We start from the raw sequence: 17,147 nt of genomic DNA on the forward strand, positions 1-17,147 counted from the left end.
GCACATCTATGTCCTGTAAAGCAAAGCCCAGCTGGGAAACTCCCATTGTCATTGTGACACAGCACTCCACAGCACACAGTGTTCACTGCACTAAACAAAATTGCATTTATGCCTCACCGGTGCAAGGGGGCAGCCCCAAACAGCGACCCAAGGGAGCAGTGCGGTGGGACAGAACCGTGATCAGGGTACCTCAGTCAATTACTCCCCCCACCAACCTGGCGGGTCAGGAATTGAACAAGCAACCCTTAAGATACAAGTCTGTCACCCTTCCACTTACCCATGACTGCCATAGAGTTTCTGTGAGATTGCGGGTTGGGGTAGGTCTGGGAAAAGACCCAGGCTACACAAGAAAGTCCCCATGGGCACCACTCCCTTTCATGGTACTGTATGGTGTAGCTACTTTAGTTGGTGGGTCTGCCAATCCCATTTCAATGCAAATTTTACTCTGCTACAATTGTGTGCCAATAGTTGAACTTGACCTACAGTACATGTAGGCTATTATATCAGCCCTTTTAACTTATTCCTGATGGACCATCAGTGGGGAGGATGTTCTGAAAAACACCTGAAATCCCCATCTGTTACAGTGATGGCCAACATGGATTCATAGTTATAATCCAGTGCATGTTTTCAAATGATCTGGTTTTACCTGCCCAATTCAAGGTGATTGCCTGGTTATGATCACACCACCTGGTTGAATTTGTAAAAACAGAGGTGATTTGGACTATGCAGGGCTGGATTAATGCACAGGCTAGATATGGCTGCAGCCTAGGGGCCCCAACCTGCCAGGGGGCCCCTGATTGTCCAAAAGTGAAACATTGCAGAATTGTGACAGATGCAATATTGAAAAATATATATTTTTAATTCAGTATAGTTGGCAAACATGTTATCCTCAATCCCTAGCTCGTAATTATGACATTGTCTATGTACATTTACGGCGAACTTGCCTTCTGGGGGGCCCCACAGCAACCTGTAGCCTAGGGCAGTGTTTCCCAACCAGGGGTACGTGTACCACTAGGGGTATGCGAGCACACTGCAGGGGGTACTTGGAAATATCTCATTTTAACAAATACATGGATCTTAGTGACATTAGCATAGAGAAAGCAATGTAAAACTTGACTTAGGGGGTACTCTCATGGCACAGCGAAAAGGCTTAGGGGGTACACAAGACAAAAAAGGTTGGGAAACACTGGCCTAGGGCCCCCAGGCCATCTTAATCTGGCCCTGGGACTATGTAACCCTGGATTGTAACTATTGAATCCAGGTTTCCCATCATTGAATATGGAGAGGCTGGGCTCAATGGGGGAGATAGCGGTCCTGAGGATGGGCTTCTTGAAAAATTACCCCATGTACGATCAACGTATATATTTTCCTTTTGAAAATTTGAAAGGCATTTTGTGTATGTTTGGGTACTTGGGACTGGGTACATCCTAAAGGCAGTGACTCACAACATGGTAGGCTATATGGCAATGGATAAGCCAATTCATTAGGCCTACTTGTGGGCTACACCTAGAACAAAAATGCTCTTTATGGTACAGGGCACATAGCTATGAAGCATTATGAAAAAGTATAACGCTTGACAAGTTTATTATAGGACATCCTAGGTCAAAGGCTGCTTCTGTGTAGGCCCAGACTTTCCTTCACCCAAGGTGACTGTGTACTGCACCTGTGTGGTGGACAGATATCGAGAGGAAATGTGTTGTGAAATTCTAGCCCCCAGACGGAAGAGCAGAGTCTTGTCTGGATCCTCATGTCTCATACAGCTCTTCACACAACAAAGGACTAGCGTCGGTCCCATACTGGCGCACTGAGACACCCGGTTGCTTGCTCACATAGTACCCATGATGCCGCGCGCCCGTTCGCTTCGTCTGCGCCGCCATGTTGTCGAAGTGAAAGACAGAGTTCAGAGACCCGGCGCGCAAATCCGTCACCATCTGCAGCCTCCACCTGTAAGTATTTTTCAGCAAAGGTGCTCTGCATGTCCAGTCACATTAAAAAGTGCTCATCTGCGTGTCCGTATGTTGGATTTCTTCGTTACGTCTCGTTTAGGCTTGAATAACTGTGGGGAACTGCCGCCCCCTTCTCTCCCTCCCCTCCCTGTCTCTCTGTGTATTCTATGGATCTTCCGCTCCAGACGCCTCGCACGTTCGGTCCTATTGTTAGTGCAAGCGTCATGAAGACCTGTGGAATATCACGCGTTTACACCTTTGTAGTAGCACCCCAAGGTTTTTGGCCAAATGGGCGTAATGACGGCCTGCATTTACAGGCTAGTAATGTCGCTGTTGCTACGTGCGCGTACTCCTCATAACGGGGACCCTCGCGTTTCACGGAAAAGGCCCGTGTGTTTCCAGTCCGGATCTGCGATTGTGGTAATGTTTCAGTCCCCGACATATGAACACGGTGACAGCAGCCCAACCCCATGACTGCATGCTGTACTCATTTAGATGGAATTTAAGTGTAGCCTTTGACTGGCAAGCTAGCGTCAGGTTTGTTTACACCAGCTATGTACAGTGATTTTGCATGCCGAGCTGTCAAAAGGCCGTCACCGCGCCACAGGCATGTTTTGCCCCAAGTTACTCAGTTGACAGCCGTGGCTTTGCTCATGCATTGTGTTGGTGAAAAAGGGGATGATTTGGCTGACAGCAGGTGGGAACTTTGTGTGTGGACGAAGTTGTCAAAGCCGTTATGGCGCGGTGATACTTCCGGGAGGTGTGGTGTCTGTGGTGGTGGTAGCCCACAGACATTTAGTTAAGTAAAAGGGACTAAAGTTGCTATTCAGAAGCATTTCTGGGCGTGTGCTCACTGAACATACCCACAGCGTTTGTGTATATCATGTGCACGGGTTGCCCTTTTTAGACGGGTCTGTGTAGCTGTTAATTTAGCCGTGCCTGTGCCTAATGTATGTGGGTGGAGAATGATGTCACCCGTGCTCCATAGCCTTGTGACACCTCTGGGTGATTCCATGAGGTGTTGACTACTTCTCACCTGTGACACAAACAATTGTGGTGATGAGCTTTTGAAAACAGCCACCTAATTAGTAATGGAGGGTGAGAAAAGTAAATGAAGCTTGAGCGTGGGTATAATGTCAAGGCTATTTGTTTTGTTTCTGGTCGGCATTAGTCATGGAGGGGCATGGGCTGATTTTGGACGATAGCAGAGGAGTGGAAATGTGATTGTCTGCATTTCAGAATCGAGAGTTGCACCAGGAAGCTTAACGGTGCAAGAATCACATTCAAGGAGTTGCAACTGTTATCTCACTCTCTAGTACCGATAGAGGTATGGTGGAGACAGCAGTCGAAATCCACAAAACGTACAAAATGCAACATTCATGTCATGAGACCAAATGTACTCCGTAACTGTGTTTATGACACAGTTGACATAAGGTGCTTCTCAATGTGTTCCACAGGTTAATAATCAAACAGGATCAGGTCTATGTGTGTTCTTTATTGTCAATCACACCATGTAACAAGCATTACATTGTAAAGGATTGAAAGCGCAGGCGGCACACAGCAGACACCAGAAGTAGAGAGGCTGGAGACCTGGTCAAAGCGCAAAAAGAGGGAACAGACTTCGAGTTGCATCATGGTTTGCACCGTTTCGGCCTTTCTGGCGTTCCTCAAACTCAGCGTGTGTGGCATTTCGTTTCAGTCTTTCTGGTTGTATGAGTGGTGCCTGTCACATCACAGGCACATTTACACGTCCTTATCTTATTATCTGCAGGTGGTAACGGGGTTTCCTCCAGCGCTTCATGGCAGCCACCTTGCCAGCCAATTCTTACCGCTTTGGCTATGTCCCTTGAAAAGATAGGGGGGGGGGGGGGGGGGTGGCAGATGTCAGAGCAGCCACAGCTAATGCTCATAAAGTAATTGGTTATTATGGTAGGGTAATGAATATGCTTCTTGGGTAATCCACAAAAACAACAATAACAAAAATGAATCCATATACAATAGTGCAATTAACTGTGGTTGCTCCTCCCTGACATGTGCTACTACTACTTAAGCGTAATTGACCCTTAAATGTTTTAATGTTAACTTTAATGTTAACTAGTGTGTGTCCTGGAGGTGCTGTGGTGCACCGGGCACTAATTCACCTGTACCATACAAACAGGCACGTTCCCCTGAGGACCCAGTCTGGCCTGTGTCATTACCCAATCCTACCCTATCTCTCTCTCTCTCTCTCTCTCTCTCTCTCTCTCTCTCTCTCTCTCTCTCTCTCTCTCTCTCTCTCTCTCTCTCTCTCTCTCTCTCTCTCTCTCTCTCCTGTTCATTTCCTGCCCCATTCATCACTTCACTGTCACAATAAAGTTATAAAAAGGCAGAGAATATACTTGAAGTAATAAAGTAATATTTGCCAGTCTCTGATTAAAGTACAGTAAGTTTTGCAGCTAAAGATATCAATTACAGGTACTGGAAAATTCATCCACCTTTTATGTATGAAAAGTGTACATTTCTCAATCCTATGAATACTTACGGTAGGGACACATAGGAGGCGAAGCGAGCGAAGCGAAGAGAGGCGAAATCCAACCGTCATCAGGTCGTCGCGGCAAATCAAATGGAATGGAACAGTTTTGTTGTTGATTTGATTGGGCCGCGGCAGGCGAATTCGCTCCTCATTTGCATAACATTAAACTTTCTTTAATAATTTCGCTTCGCTCCTGTTCGCTTGCTTTCGCTTGCCTTCGCCTGCCTTTGCCTGCCTTCGCGCCTGTCATAGGAATGAATGGCAAAATTTGCAAATTTGCGTGTATGTGTCCCTACCGTTAGAAAGTCATGGTGGTGGAAACTGAAAAGATAACTGTTTGTGAATGGGAAGCATTAATTATCGAAGTATACCACAAAAAATGATGTTGTCTATCTTTTAAAGCAAGCGTTACGGTGTGCCTTGTGATCGGCAGGTGGTGGTATGAGTGGTGCCTGTGTGTTGAAGAGGAAAGCTGTTGCCTGGGACTCCTTCAGCCTTCACTGCAGATCTCCTCCTCTGCCGCCCCCTTCGGACAGCCCCTTACCCAGCATGCCCGTGGTGCTGAGTGCCGCCGGCCCCGCCCCCCAGCCACCTCCCCCTTCCCAGGGGGCGGGGCGTTCCCAAGACGACGCCATGGTGGACTACTTTTTCCAGCGGCAGCACGGCGAGCAACCGGGCTACGGCAGCGGGAAACAGCGCTGGCCCACCGGCGACAGCATACACGGCGACAGCCAGGTGAGCCATAGCGGGACTTATTCCTTTTTTCCCACTGCCCCGCCCTCAGTTTTTTGCTCAATGGACAAAACTATTTGACGTCGTCTTAAGTTATGTCCAGCGACTCTACATGACATGATGCCAGACGATCGGTTGCCCGGTCCAATGGAAATCGGTTTATTTTTAGATGGTTTGCATGCAACATAGGTCTCTAGGCATTGTTTGTTTTTGTTTAATTTAGTTTTTTTTGTCTGCGTCCGCCCTTGTTTTGGCCAAACTTTTGCCATATAATTCTTGCTTCGTGTAACAGTTTTCACTAATTTCTGGCATACATTTACTTACTAAGTGGATAATGGGTGCTCTGTGTGTATGTAAAATCGTTGGGCTGCCCCCAATCAATTGTGGCTAGTTGGAAACCAAAACATGTTGTTGAGGCTAGCTGGAGCATTACGAGAAATTCGGAGACGAAGTGCCGTGGCGAAATCCAATATAGTACAGTAACTATGGCGATGCCACTCTAGTCAGGGTCACCATGGTGATGGCACACTAATCAGGGTCACCACCGTCCATGTGTCAGCTGACTTCTCAAAGGTTCGAGGGGGTGGAGCTAATTGAGCACTGAATTCACAAAAAGAGGTGTGTTGAGTGACATAAATGTATGGTATAGCTTACTAACTGGACAACAGGTTAGGTTGTTGTTGTTGTATCCATGTTGTATGAAGTATTGCAACACCTCTGTTTCTACTGAATTAAATGTAAGGCTATGTATCATCATGACTCAAGTAAATGATAAATGTCTGCAAGTTGCAACACTCACTATTAATGCTGTATCATGGTGACTTGTCAGCCAACCTTTGGTGAGACAGTGGGTGTTTGCATAGTTTAGATTAGACTCATTTACCACGGACCTCGTAGGTTTCTGGTCTTGTCTGTTGTGAAATAAAACATTGGGGCTCTATCAGAAGATTGAGGCAACCCCATACTTTGTGTACTTGGTACCCTGAGTCTTACAATTAATCCTTTTCGATCTTAAAATAACCCTCCCAAAATCGATGAAGTGCTTCTTCAACTTGTAACAGAGTGAAAGGCATTCTTGAATTTCCTTTTCCAACTTGGGCTGTGGGCCATCATTGCACTTCATAAGCCAGGAGGAGTGGGTCTTTTGTCTGCAGCTGAAATGATAGACAGATCCACTTAAAACCTAGGGGTGACCAAATATGGAAAAAAAAAACTTAGTACTGCTTTAACTTTCCCAGGTTTGTCATTACCTCCGCCAAGGAGGTTATGTGCTCGCCAGTTTGTGTGTTGGTTGGTTGGTTCGCTCCTGCACTTTAGAGGGCGGAGGTGCATGTACTCTCTGGGCACATTTCTAGTACAAAAGTTATTTTATGTTGTGACACCTCAACCCCCACTCAGAATTATACGATACATGTCCTGGTTATGGGAATGACGGTATGCATGGGGCTTACACTGTCTGTCATCCTCGTAAATTTCGAATTAGTGTCAGAGTTATCTTAATGATTTAAATAATTGAAAAGAATCCCTAAAATCGTTGTGCAGATTATGACTTCCTTCACCTGGCCTGAACATGCCAATGCGTCAGAACTGCACGTTGATTGCAAGGCAGTAAGAGGAAGGGCTTCAAAGTGTTCATCAGCTGAATTTGTTTCAAAGTGGTCATCAGAACAGTGTTGCCCTTGCATAGGCCATGCTGTGGTGCAGCACCACAGAATGAAAATAGAGCACCACAAATTGGTCTAACAGCCATACATGGCATGCGTATCAATGGAAGTATGCACAACACTTGCACTGGCCCAACTTTTTGCCTCTACGTAGTGCCACACAGCGCTACTTGGTCTGTGGGAAACACGTGCCCCCCTGAGTTGATTTGAGGACTTACGTGTAAGTTGTAAAAGCTAATGTCCATGCTGCTGTTACGTATTGGATACATGCCTAATGTTCCAGCAGTCCCCACTGTGATTAGATCTGGGCTGTGGGCTGGCTTCCAGGCCTGTGCTGTTCACATGGTGGACGCATGGTAGTGTGGCATGATCGGTGCAGGAAATGACTCTGTAATACTGACTCTAGTTGAGGTGACTCGACTCAGCATCTGCTCTCTGAGTTTCTGTTTCATTATTGTGTCAAGCACCGTAGATGTTTTATGGTTCTTTTCTCGCTGTGTTCCTCAGGGGAACCACCCACTGTTGGAAAAAAAAATCCTTCAAGTGAGATGAGAAGTGAATATTTTCAGTAGGGTAAGAGAAGTTACAGGGATCTTGCGCAATTTCATTTAAATTCAGAGTCTTGCGCACTCTGAGGTTGCCTCATTGCCTTTTCTGTGCTTTTGAAACAGTTCACACATGGCACATGTGCTCTGCTCGCCATAAAATACATTGTAGGTGCAATAGAAACACTTTTTATATTAGCCATTCCCTGTCCGCACGTGCATGTAAGTGCATACGTTGGCTGAAGAAATGTTTCCCTCTCTCTTTCTCTCTCTCTTTGCTTTGCCTTTTAAGGTGGCACTTTTTTTATCAACACCTATTATAGAGGACACATTCCAGCAACAACACGGTGGTTTGCAGTTCCACCTTATGTTCCCCGTAGCCCAAACATTCTCTGGAACTTCCTTTCATCCTCCCGAACATTCCGCTCCCGGCACCAGAGTGATGCTACTCCCCATAACGTTTAGAAGAGTGGCCAGACACTCGCTTCATTGGAGACACAATTCAGTTACCTCAACTGGTCTCCTCTCAAAAAAGCGCTACCGTCGGTAATGCACCCGGCTAGATCACAAGTGTCTAGTCTACAAGCAACCGGTGCTTTGTTTTACACCCCATTATATCATATGTAGGTGGGATTTGTCACAAAAAAACAGGGGGGGATACATTTCCAGATTTTTCAGCAATATCAATGCAGTTGCATTATGCCAAGAACACAATCATGTAGAAGAAGAGGCGATTTTTAGGCAACATTTAGTGTCGAATGTTTTGAATGAAAGGGTACTGGTAAATTGACATCCACGTGTGTGCATGAATAGCAAAGCTGGTACACTGTGTACATGGTACAGTATGTACAGTACTGCATGTCTGCCTCCCCCACACATTTTAATTAGCCCCCCCCTTTGGATGTGGAAGTTTCATTGCATTGTTTGTGTTAATTATTTAATTTAATAACATATTCTTTTTATATAGAAAAACGTCATGCTTGTCTGTTAGTTACGTATGTGTGTTATGTATAGGCTGTCCTTGAATAGACTCAGTGGTAGTACACTGGTTCAGTGAGGACAAAACACACACACACACACACACACACACACACACACACACACACACACACACACACACACACACACACACACACACACACACACACACACACACACACACACACACACACACACACACACACACACACACACACACACACACACACACACACACACACACACACACATACACATACACACAGAGCTTTGTACGGGAAGAGTACAGTGTACTGAAATATGCAGTAGATTTTGGACAACGAATACCATTGCACTGAAATACGATAACAGTTGATGTTGAGCTTCCTTTTTTAGAGTATGTAACCCAGCATGTGGCGTTATGCACACTATACCATGGTGTTGGTGTTGGTAGACCATGTTACACATCACAGCACATGAGCTACTCTATATCTCTGTTCCTTCCTTCAGGTACAAAGTGACAGTTATGAGTATAATTAGTATAATGGGTTATCATCACATGAATTTGTGGTGCTTTAACCTCCCTTTGGATGTGGCACTTAAATTCAATCAAATCAATCAATCAAAATGTATTTCTATAGCACAACTATAAATTTGACTCTCCATGCTGTCAAATCCACATACAACACACACCTACACATTCTCACATTCACACACCAGCTGTGGAGGCTGCCAAGAAGGGTCCAATTGTACAGGGTTCAGTTAATGAAATGACATAACAGAGTACAAAGTGACAGTTATGAGTTAAATTAATAACAGGTCATCGTCACATGATCATGCTGTTATTTCCTGTACTGTGTTCTTTAATGTGGTTATAAAACCTCCCATGTGGGAGAGTCTGTTGCTGCTGTGCTGTGCTGTGCAGTGTTGAGTTGTGGGCAGGGCACACCCAAGTGCAGTGTGCCCTCGAGCATGCCAGTAGAAGTAGGTACAAGCTGAACCCTCTGGTTTCCGTAAACATTTGGGCAGCTTCATGTACTTATTATGGACCATGTATCATATTTTATTTTAACATGATGGAAATGGCGCACAGGCTTTCATTTATTGTATTGCATTGTACCACGAAATCAGTGGACCTTTATGTCTTTTCTTGGCGGTATGATTTGTGAATTCCATGTTGTTGTTTTTTTCTTCTGGTATTTGATTATTGAATTCAAGCTTGTGGGTTGGGCCCACACCGCCCCCACCCCCGTTTTTCCGCCTTGTCCGCTTCTGTTTTGATTGTATGTTTTCCCGGTTGCCATGGCAACTATAGTGCCACTGAAAATTAATGTATGCCAGTTGGATGGCTGACAGGGTGAATGTCGACCTAAATGTTTCAACACCCCCCACCCCCCCCACCCACCAAATAGCCTATGGCTTCACTGTGTCGGTGAACAAGATCTCGCTTGATTAAAAACCGGAGAAGGTTTTCAGACAGTCACATCTGTGCGTTTGTTGTGTACATTTTAGCCGAGGGCGATGTCATTATCTGTTGTGTACTCATCAACCAGGGCCTAACCCTCGCTCTGACTCTTAGGCCTTACTGCTACTCCCAAGGACCAAGCCCAGGCGTCAGTACAAGCACTTGGACATGTGTTTATGTCCTTTCCATTACTCTGGAAACAATTAGGAGGCTTATCTGGTTTATTTACGTTTGTTGGTTCGTCTGTCTTTTTTTTCATTTGCATTCCTTTTTAAATTGATTTAGTTCTTCACAGTAATAACACAATGCTGACGTCTGTGTTGTGATCAGATAGCACTTCTTCCATATGAAGTCTGCTTTGTTCCCTTCGCTGATGCATGATGAAGATGATATGATATGATGTCATGGCTCTAATAAAGGGCTCCTCGAGCTTGGAGTCTGGATGTTTGGCCGACTGTTGTGTCGAGATGAGCTACCGGTAAGCTGTTGACATTGGCCAATCTCGAACCCCAGTGCGCTGTAATAGCTTGGTAGCTCACATGGACACAATGCTGTTTATGTTTGCCTCTCACTAGTTCCACACAATAAGACCTACACTTATAAGGCCCGTGCGTGCGTGCGTGCGTGCGTGCGTGCGTGCGTGCGTGCGTGCGTGCGTGCGTGCGTGCGTGTGTGCGTGCGTGGTGTTTACAATTTAAGGATGCACGATAATGGATTTTTTGTTGACGCTCGATATGTTGACATTTTGAAAAGCTAATTTTGGCTTGTGTTGATTACCATTGCCAATATACAGCACAGGCGGTGTAGAATTGGCATGACTCATGACTCTACAGTGTGACACTGAGGACAAAGCCTAGTCTCTTTCAGTAACTACAATCTTATTGGCCAGGCATGAATGTTTCTGCTCCCCTCCTCCTGTCAAATGTAATCATTTAGTCTTTGGAGATGAAATGCAGATTCTAGCCTGATTCAAATAGGACCAAAATCGTAATTGACATTTTTTCAAATTTGAATCGAATTATAATCTTGTTCCAGTTGTATAAATGAGAGCAAACATTGCAGGATGAGAGCAATGAGTCTCAGTGGGCCTGTGATGGCTGGGACCCGGGTTCCACTCTGGCCCGAGGTCGTTTCCTGATCCTTCCCCATCTCTCTCTCTCTCTCCCACTCATTTCCTGTTACTATCTTTGAATAAACCCAAAAACAATATTACAAAAAGGAAACATTGCAGAAGAGAAAAAATGGTGGGGAAAAATGGCAACATTTCTCTACAGATGCCTCTTGCCCTGCCTCCTTGCCCCGAAAGCCATGTTCAGACATTTCTCCAGTCGGATACCATCAAATAATGAATGCGGACATCGATAATTAACTTACTGGGCTTTCATCTGCTGATACCAGCGGCGTGTCACGTGGGCGTGCGGGTTCGTGCATCCCTAATTGACATAAATGCTGTGTGTTTGGCACGGTGTTGCTCGTGGGGAAGGGCAGAACCCACTTCCCTGCTTCCTCTTCCTCTCTCCCAGTCCAGACAGGCCTGCCTCAAGAACCGTTTGCACTAATGCGCTGTACAAAGCCAGATAAAGCATAAACACATTTTTAAACAGTGCTTTTTATCATGCTGAAGGATAGGTGCTGACATTACCCTGTTGTCGTAATGCTACATAAGTCAAATAGCCTTGTAGCCACACTATGTAGGCCAACATATACATGTGGAAGATATTAAAAGGCCAAACAGTTGTCTGCATGCAACAGAATAGGTTAGTATTACAACCAAGGCAGGAGGACGTGTAGGTAGCAGTAGCAGTAGCAGTAGCAGTAGCAGTAGCAGTAGCAGTAGCAGTAGTAGCAGTAGCAGTAGCAGTAGCAGTAGCAGTAGTAGCAGTAATATATTTTGTCTCTTGCTGTGGGAGGATTGGCCACTTCCTCTTCCTCTTCCTCTTCCTCTCTGCTTTTCTTCCTCTTCCTCTGTCTCCCCATGTGCTCGTACTCCTATTGCGCAATGCTCTGCCACTGAAAGTGCTTCAGCCTACCATTCACTGAAAAAAAGTGACTTCCATAGTAATGTACCGCTATGATGGTCTTCAGTAGTAATGCACTGATGATTGTCATTGTGGTAACAACAATCTTAAAACAGGCGCCAGAATTTATTGTCATTACCCAGTAGGGCTACACAATTAATCGTCAATAATCGAAAATCGTGATATAATTGTGTTATCGAAATTGTAATTTTAATCGTGATTTAATCGTGGCAAAAGTGACCTACCTTCGAGAGCGTCCTTGAAGCCAGAACATACTGACAGACTGTTTCACACTATTGCCTTTTACGTAATTATTACAATTTATTTTATTTTGCTCATCCCGTATATATTTCAGTCTTGGTTATATTTCATTTTGTTATAATTAAAAAAAAATAAAAAAAATTACAAAGAAAATAATCGTGATTAATAATCGTGATTATGATTTTTTACCCAAATAATCGTGGTTATGATTTTTTTCCATAATCGTGCAGCCCTATTACCCAGGAGCAATTATGTGATGATTGGAGCATCATAAACACCGCATGACTAGATATGAAGTGCTATGTGATGAAGAGAATAAAATATAAAGTGCTTAACTCCTCGAATTACCATTAATAAGCTCAGTATTTCTACTGCTTTTCTTAATTCTGTTGTTTTTCTTCTCTTACTGTTGGAGCTTTTTGAGCTACATCTATTATATGAATATGTGCTTTACAAATAAAGTTATTATTATTATTATTATGATTATTATTATATTCACCGTCTCTCCTCTCCCTTTCTCGTCTGACATGGGTGTCTGGATTGTGACGTAGTAGCTTGACGCTATGTGTTTCCATCTTGCAGGTGCGATCCATGGATGAGCTCAACCATGACTTCCAGGCACTGGCGTTGGAGGGCAGGTCCATGGGAGAGGTAAGCAGTTTCCTGGGTTCATGACAAGAGCAGCTTTTGGCACTACACCAAAATACAGGGCTCTATTCTGGAGGGCATTCAGTTTATGGCCCTGGCATTCAACCGCAAGTTCACAGGAAGTTAAAATTGAAGAGACAAACAGTTCAGGTCAATTTTTGTCATTATGCTGAAGAAGAAAAACGTACTGAATTTTTACATGTGTTTTCACCTCATCTTCTGACCTTAACCCATTGTATCCGGGAGTGACATATGCGCTGCATTCAGGTTCTTGAGATTTGAGCTGTTTTATTAAAAATGTGAGTATGTTAGAGCTGAATGAACTAGCTTTTAAATGCAACTTATGTCATGTTTTTATGTGCCTTGGAGGCTGAGATATTTAGGTTTTAATAGGGAGAGGGCACCTTTTCCCAAAAAAGGGCTTAGGCTAAAATGGGTTAAACTTGTGCCATCATTGACTTGAGGTGACCACTGGACACAGTGGCTGGTGAGAAAAAAGAGTGATCCTTACGCCCTGCTGCTGATGTGTGTTGGCCTTTGTTGTATGGTATTTTGACCGTTAGCTAAGGCAGGAAATGAGTGAGGGAATGGGAATTAAAGCCAGGTCTCTGTGGACACTTGGACCTTACAGCACCCGAGATGTCCCTGCCTTGGACAAAGTAATTGTGGCAAATCTACCCCCCTAATCTATTACCGGTGTAATGAACTGCACGGTGTTACTTTGAACGTTTCAAGTTTATTTTCAGCCCTGCACAGATGACAAACTTGTTTACGGAGTTTGGTTTTCCCAGTTTACAGTCTCGTGTTCAAGGGTTTTGGTGGTCAGTGCACTAGGATTTAAGAGCATAGAGATATTTAATAGTAATACACCGCTCTATCAGAATAGTTTTCAAAAAAGAAGGGATAGTATTTGACTGCTTGTGTTCACGTGGCTGGCTTGAAAAATCGGCCCGTGTTATCAAGAAGCTGTAAATGTGATCTTGTCAATGTGGCTTGACAAACTGACACATGTTTTTGTGATTGAGAAACCTGACCAGATAGTAATTCGAGTGGCTAAAAGAGGCTTGAAATAAAAGTATCGTGATGTATGACTTCAGTGCGTTTAGTAGCGGAGTTGACCTATGGTGTGTTTGCACTGCTAAACTCACTTTTTTGTGGGATTAACCTGTGTTTTTGAGAAGCTGAAACTGCCCTTTGTTTTTGCATTGTTTAGTTAATCTGTGTTTCCGGCATAGATCAACCTGTGTTTTTGCATGGAGAACATGATTCATTGTTTGCATTGAGAATTTGACTTGTATCTTAGTATCGAGCAGCTGACGTATGATGCATGTTTTCAGAATTTATATAGTAGGGCAGAGGGTATGAAAGTATTGTGACCACCAGTATTGTGATTTTGAGAAACTGTTTTTGTATAGAGAGATGACCTATGGCTTTGCATTGAGAAACAGATGTTGCATTGAGGACGGAGATGAGGTGTGCTGTGTGTGTTACAGTAGCAGCTGTTGTGTGCTGCTTTCCATGAGAAGCAGGCCTGTGCTATGTGTACAGTATATTGCAGCAGCTCTTGTGCTGTGTGCGTTATTGTATTGTATGGCTTACCTTTGTAGCTTTGATCCAGGTAGAGCAAATAGTCTGCAACACTGCTTGTCTTCTGTGTTGAATTCAATAATGAGGGCGCATTTATGCTTTTATTGTCCTGCTGCACCTGACCTATCGGGTGGGATGTGCACACATCTAGTCCTTTGAACATTACTGTTGTAGCTGACCTGTGTTGTAGCATTGTGTAGCTCCCCTGTGCTGTGCTGTATGTAAACTGAAAGCCTGGGGAAACTCCAACTCCCATTGTCATTGTGAGACAGCACTCCACAGCACACAAGTGTTCACTGCACACAACGAAATTGCATTTATGCCTCACCCGTGCAAGGGGGCAGCCCCAATGGCTGTCCCAAGGAGGCAGTGCGGCGGGATTGTACCATGCTCAGGGTACCTCAGTCATGGAGGAGGATGGGGGAGAGAAGTGGTTAATTACTCCCCCCACCAACCTGACAGGTCGGAAGTTGAACCGGCAACCTTTGGGCTACAAGTCTAACGCCCTAACCGCTTACCCATGACTGCCTTGTTTGCGCTGTATTACAGCAGCTCCTGTGCTGTGCGGTGTTACTACAATTTGTAGCCGACCTGTGCTGTGCTGTGTTACTTGTGTAGCCGACCTGTGCTGTGCTGTGTTACTTGTGTAGCTGACCTGTGCTGTGCTGTGCTGTGTTACCTGTGTAGCTGACCTGTGCCATGTGTGTGTGTTGTATTGCAGCAGCTCCTGACGGGGAAGAAGTTCTGGGAGCTGGAGGAGGGGAAGGAGGGGCCTAAAGGCATCTTCCTCGACCAGTGGAGGGACAGCGCCTGGGGAGCTTCAGGTAGTGTGTGTGTGTGTGTGTGTGTGTGTGTGTGTGTGTGTGGGAGGGATATCTCTCCCTGGTTGTGTTTGGTAGTATGATTCTCTTTCTGAAGGGGGATGTGTTCTCTCTATGGGCGATTTCACAATCATTTTGTGATAATGTTTCAGAAAGTAGTGGTTTCTGTATTTAAATACAGCACAGTCTAAAATCTGCATGTTTTGCTTAACTGGATGATCTTATTTCACTGGGTAATTACCTAAGAAGATGAGCTATGGTTCGCTGAAACGATTCTAATTTTCATTTTAAATGCCACAATGACTCATAATAGGGAAATTATTCTAAACTGCCACCTACTGTCAGATGGAGCCTGCTCCAGCGCATTGAAAATATGCCGTGAACTCTCTACTTTCACTTTCTTTTTTATGGTAATACAAACCAAAAGATCAAAGACATTGTGCCATACCTTTTAACAGGTATGCAGGTATTTTTGATCCGTTTACATGTAAGCACGGCATGTGGATATATATATTTTTTTTAATTGCATTTTGTCATTTTGCATTTTAGCCCCCTGAATGCCATATGTTTTTAAAACCGTATGTCTAACACTTTCCCTTCCTCTTATAGACCATTCAGTGTCTCAACCAATCATGGTCCAGCGCCGGTCAGTTCCAGGTTTCCATGGCGTCGGGGAGGCGGGCTCGGTGCTGTCGCCGCGGAGCGAGAGCGGGGGATTGGGCGTGTCCATGGTGGAGTATGTGCTAAGCTCCTCCCCTGCTGAAAAACTCGACTCGTGTCTGCGCAAAGGAGCTTTTGTAAGAACCTGACATCATCAGCTATTCCAAATTCCACACCGTTTCATCCCTGATCATCATTCACACTAATCATCATTCATACTACTCAGAATTTTTACAGTGCATTATTGAATGGTCTTCGCAGCTATTCAATTTCATTTTGTTACTGGAAAGCCTTGTAAAGATGATATTGATTTGGTGTTTAAATGGATAAGTTGAATATTATACAGTAGAGGGCTAATTATTACTACTTACTACTTGTTTGACTATCGATTTACTTTCTTTTTCCATCTGCCTGAAGGGCCCACACGACTCTGAAGCCGACGAGTCAGAAAAGAGGGGGGTGGAGTCGAAGCCTAAGGTGGCATTCGACTCTGACAGGAAGGAACTGGTGGAGGCGGAGCCGGATGTGATGGACAACCCCAACGGACTGGCCAGCCAGAACGGCCTGGACGTGGACGTCAAAGACTACAGGTATATAGTAGAGCCCCCATACTCAAATAGCGGCCGGCCATTTGTGGCCCGCGGGGCATCTATTTGTGGCCCTCGAATAATTTTTAAAAATTAAAAATAAATCAACAAAAAAAAAAAACTTTTTTTTTTTTTTGGTCAGATCGCACTGTCGGCTCTTATTTTGAAATCGCGCCACAGACGCTATGAAGAAGCGTGCCGTGCCCTGCCCCGCCCCCTCAGGCAGTTTCTCTCCCTGTTTGTCAGTCACTGCAGGCTCCGGACAGAAGCACCTACGACGGTGGCATTAGAGGTTGTGAGATAGACTACAAGGGAAGGACTGTTTCAGAGCCTGTAAATAAATTATTCACAAAGTTCTCTTTGCCTCGTTTTTGAAAGTAATGGTCCACATTTGATTGCAAACAGTGTGTTAGGACTTCAAATTGGTTTAGCAGTAGCTGTAGCTACATTTGCTAACACAAATGAAGGCAAACTGTGTTTGAGCTGTGCTGGCAGCTAAATATTGGTAGCCTATTAAAAACGAATTGCTTAATAAACTTTTCACACTTTTAAACAGTCCCCAAATAGTTCGTTTGGAATTCTAAGACCCTCATAAGACTGCAACCAAAGTTATGAGCAACTTGACAATTTATTATTGGCTTTTGTATTTCATCAACATTGCATCAAATCTGCCATTTTCTTGTTGACAAAACCTGGTGTTCTCCTATCTATGTGTCCTCTTTGTTGGGTCCATTATTGCATCTG

General features: G+C 44.4%; 1 protein-coding gene across 2 annotated transcripts in view; it reads left to right on the plus strand.

Moving 5' to 3' along the window:
- Window positions 1–1,608: 1,608 nt before the first annotated feature.
- pum1 (pumilio RNA-binding family member 1) overlaps window positions 1,609–17,147 on the plus strand; it is a 48,682-nt gene continuing 33,143 nt past the window's right edge. For both annotated transcript variants that reach the window (XM_063185326.1, XM_063185327.1), the window contains exons 1-6: window positions 1,609–1,946; window positions 4,892–5,193; window positions 12,683–12,751; window positions 15,057–15,159; window positions 15,766–15,953; window positions 16,234–16,406. In XM_063185326.1, coding sequence (XP_063041396.1) covers window positions 4,900–5,193; window positions 12,683–12,751; window positions 15,057–15,159; window positions 15,766–15,953; window positions 16,234–16,406 — 827 coding nt within the window. In that variant the 5' untranslated portion in view covers window positions 1,609–1,946; window positions 4,892–4,899. The remainder of the gene's footprint in view (window positions 1,947–4,891; window positions 5,194–12,682; window positions 12,752–15,056; window positions 15,160–15,765; window positions 15,954–16,233; window positions 16,407–17,147) is intronic.

Source organism: Engraulis encrasicolus, chromosome 20 (assembly GCF_034702125.1).
Source record: "Engraulis encrasicolus isolate BLACKSEA-1 chromosome 20, IST_EnEncr_1.0, whole genome shotgun sequence".
In the NCBI taxonomy this organism is placed as follows: Eukaryota; Metazoa; Chordata; class Actinopteri; order Clupeiformes; family Engraulidae; genus Engraulis; species Engraulis encrasicolus.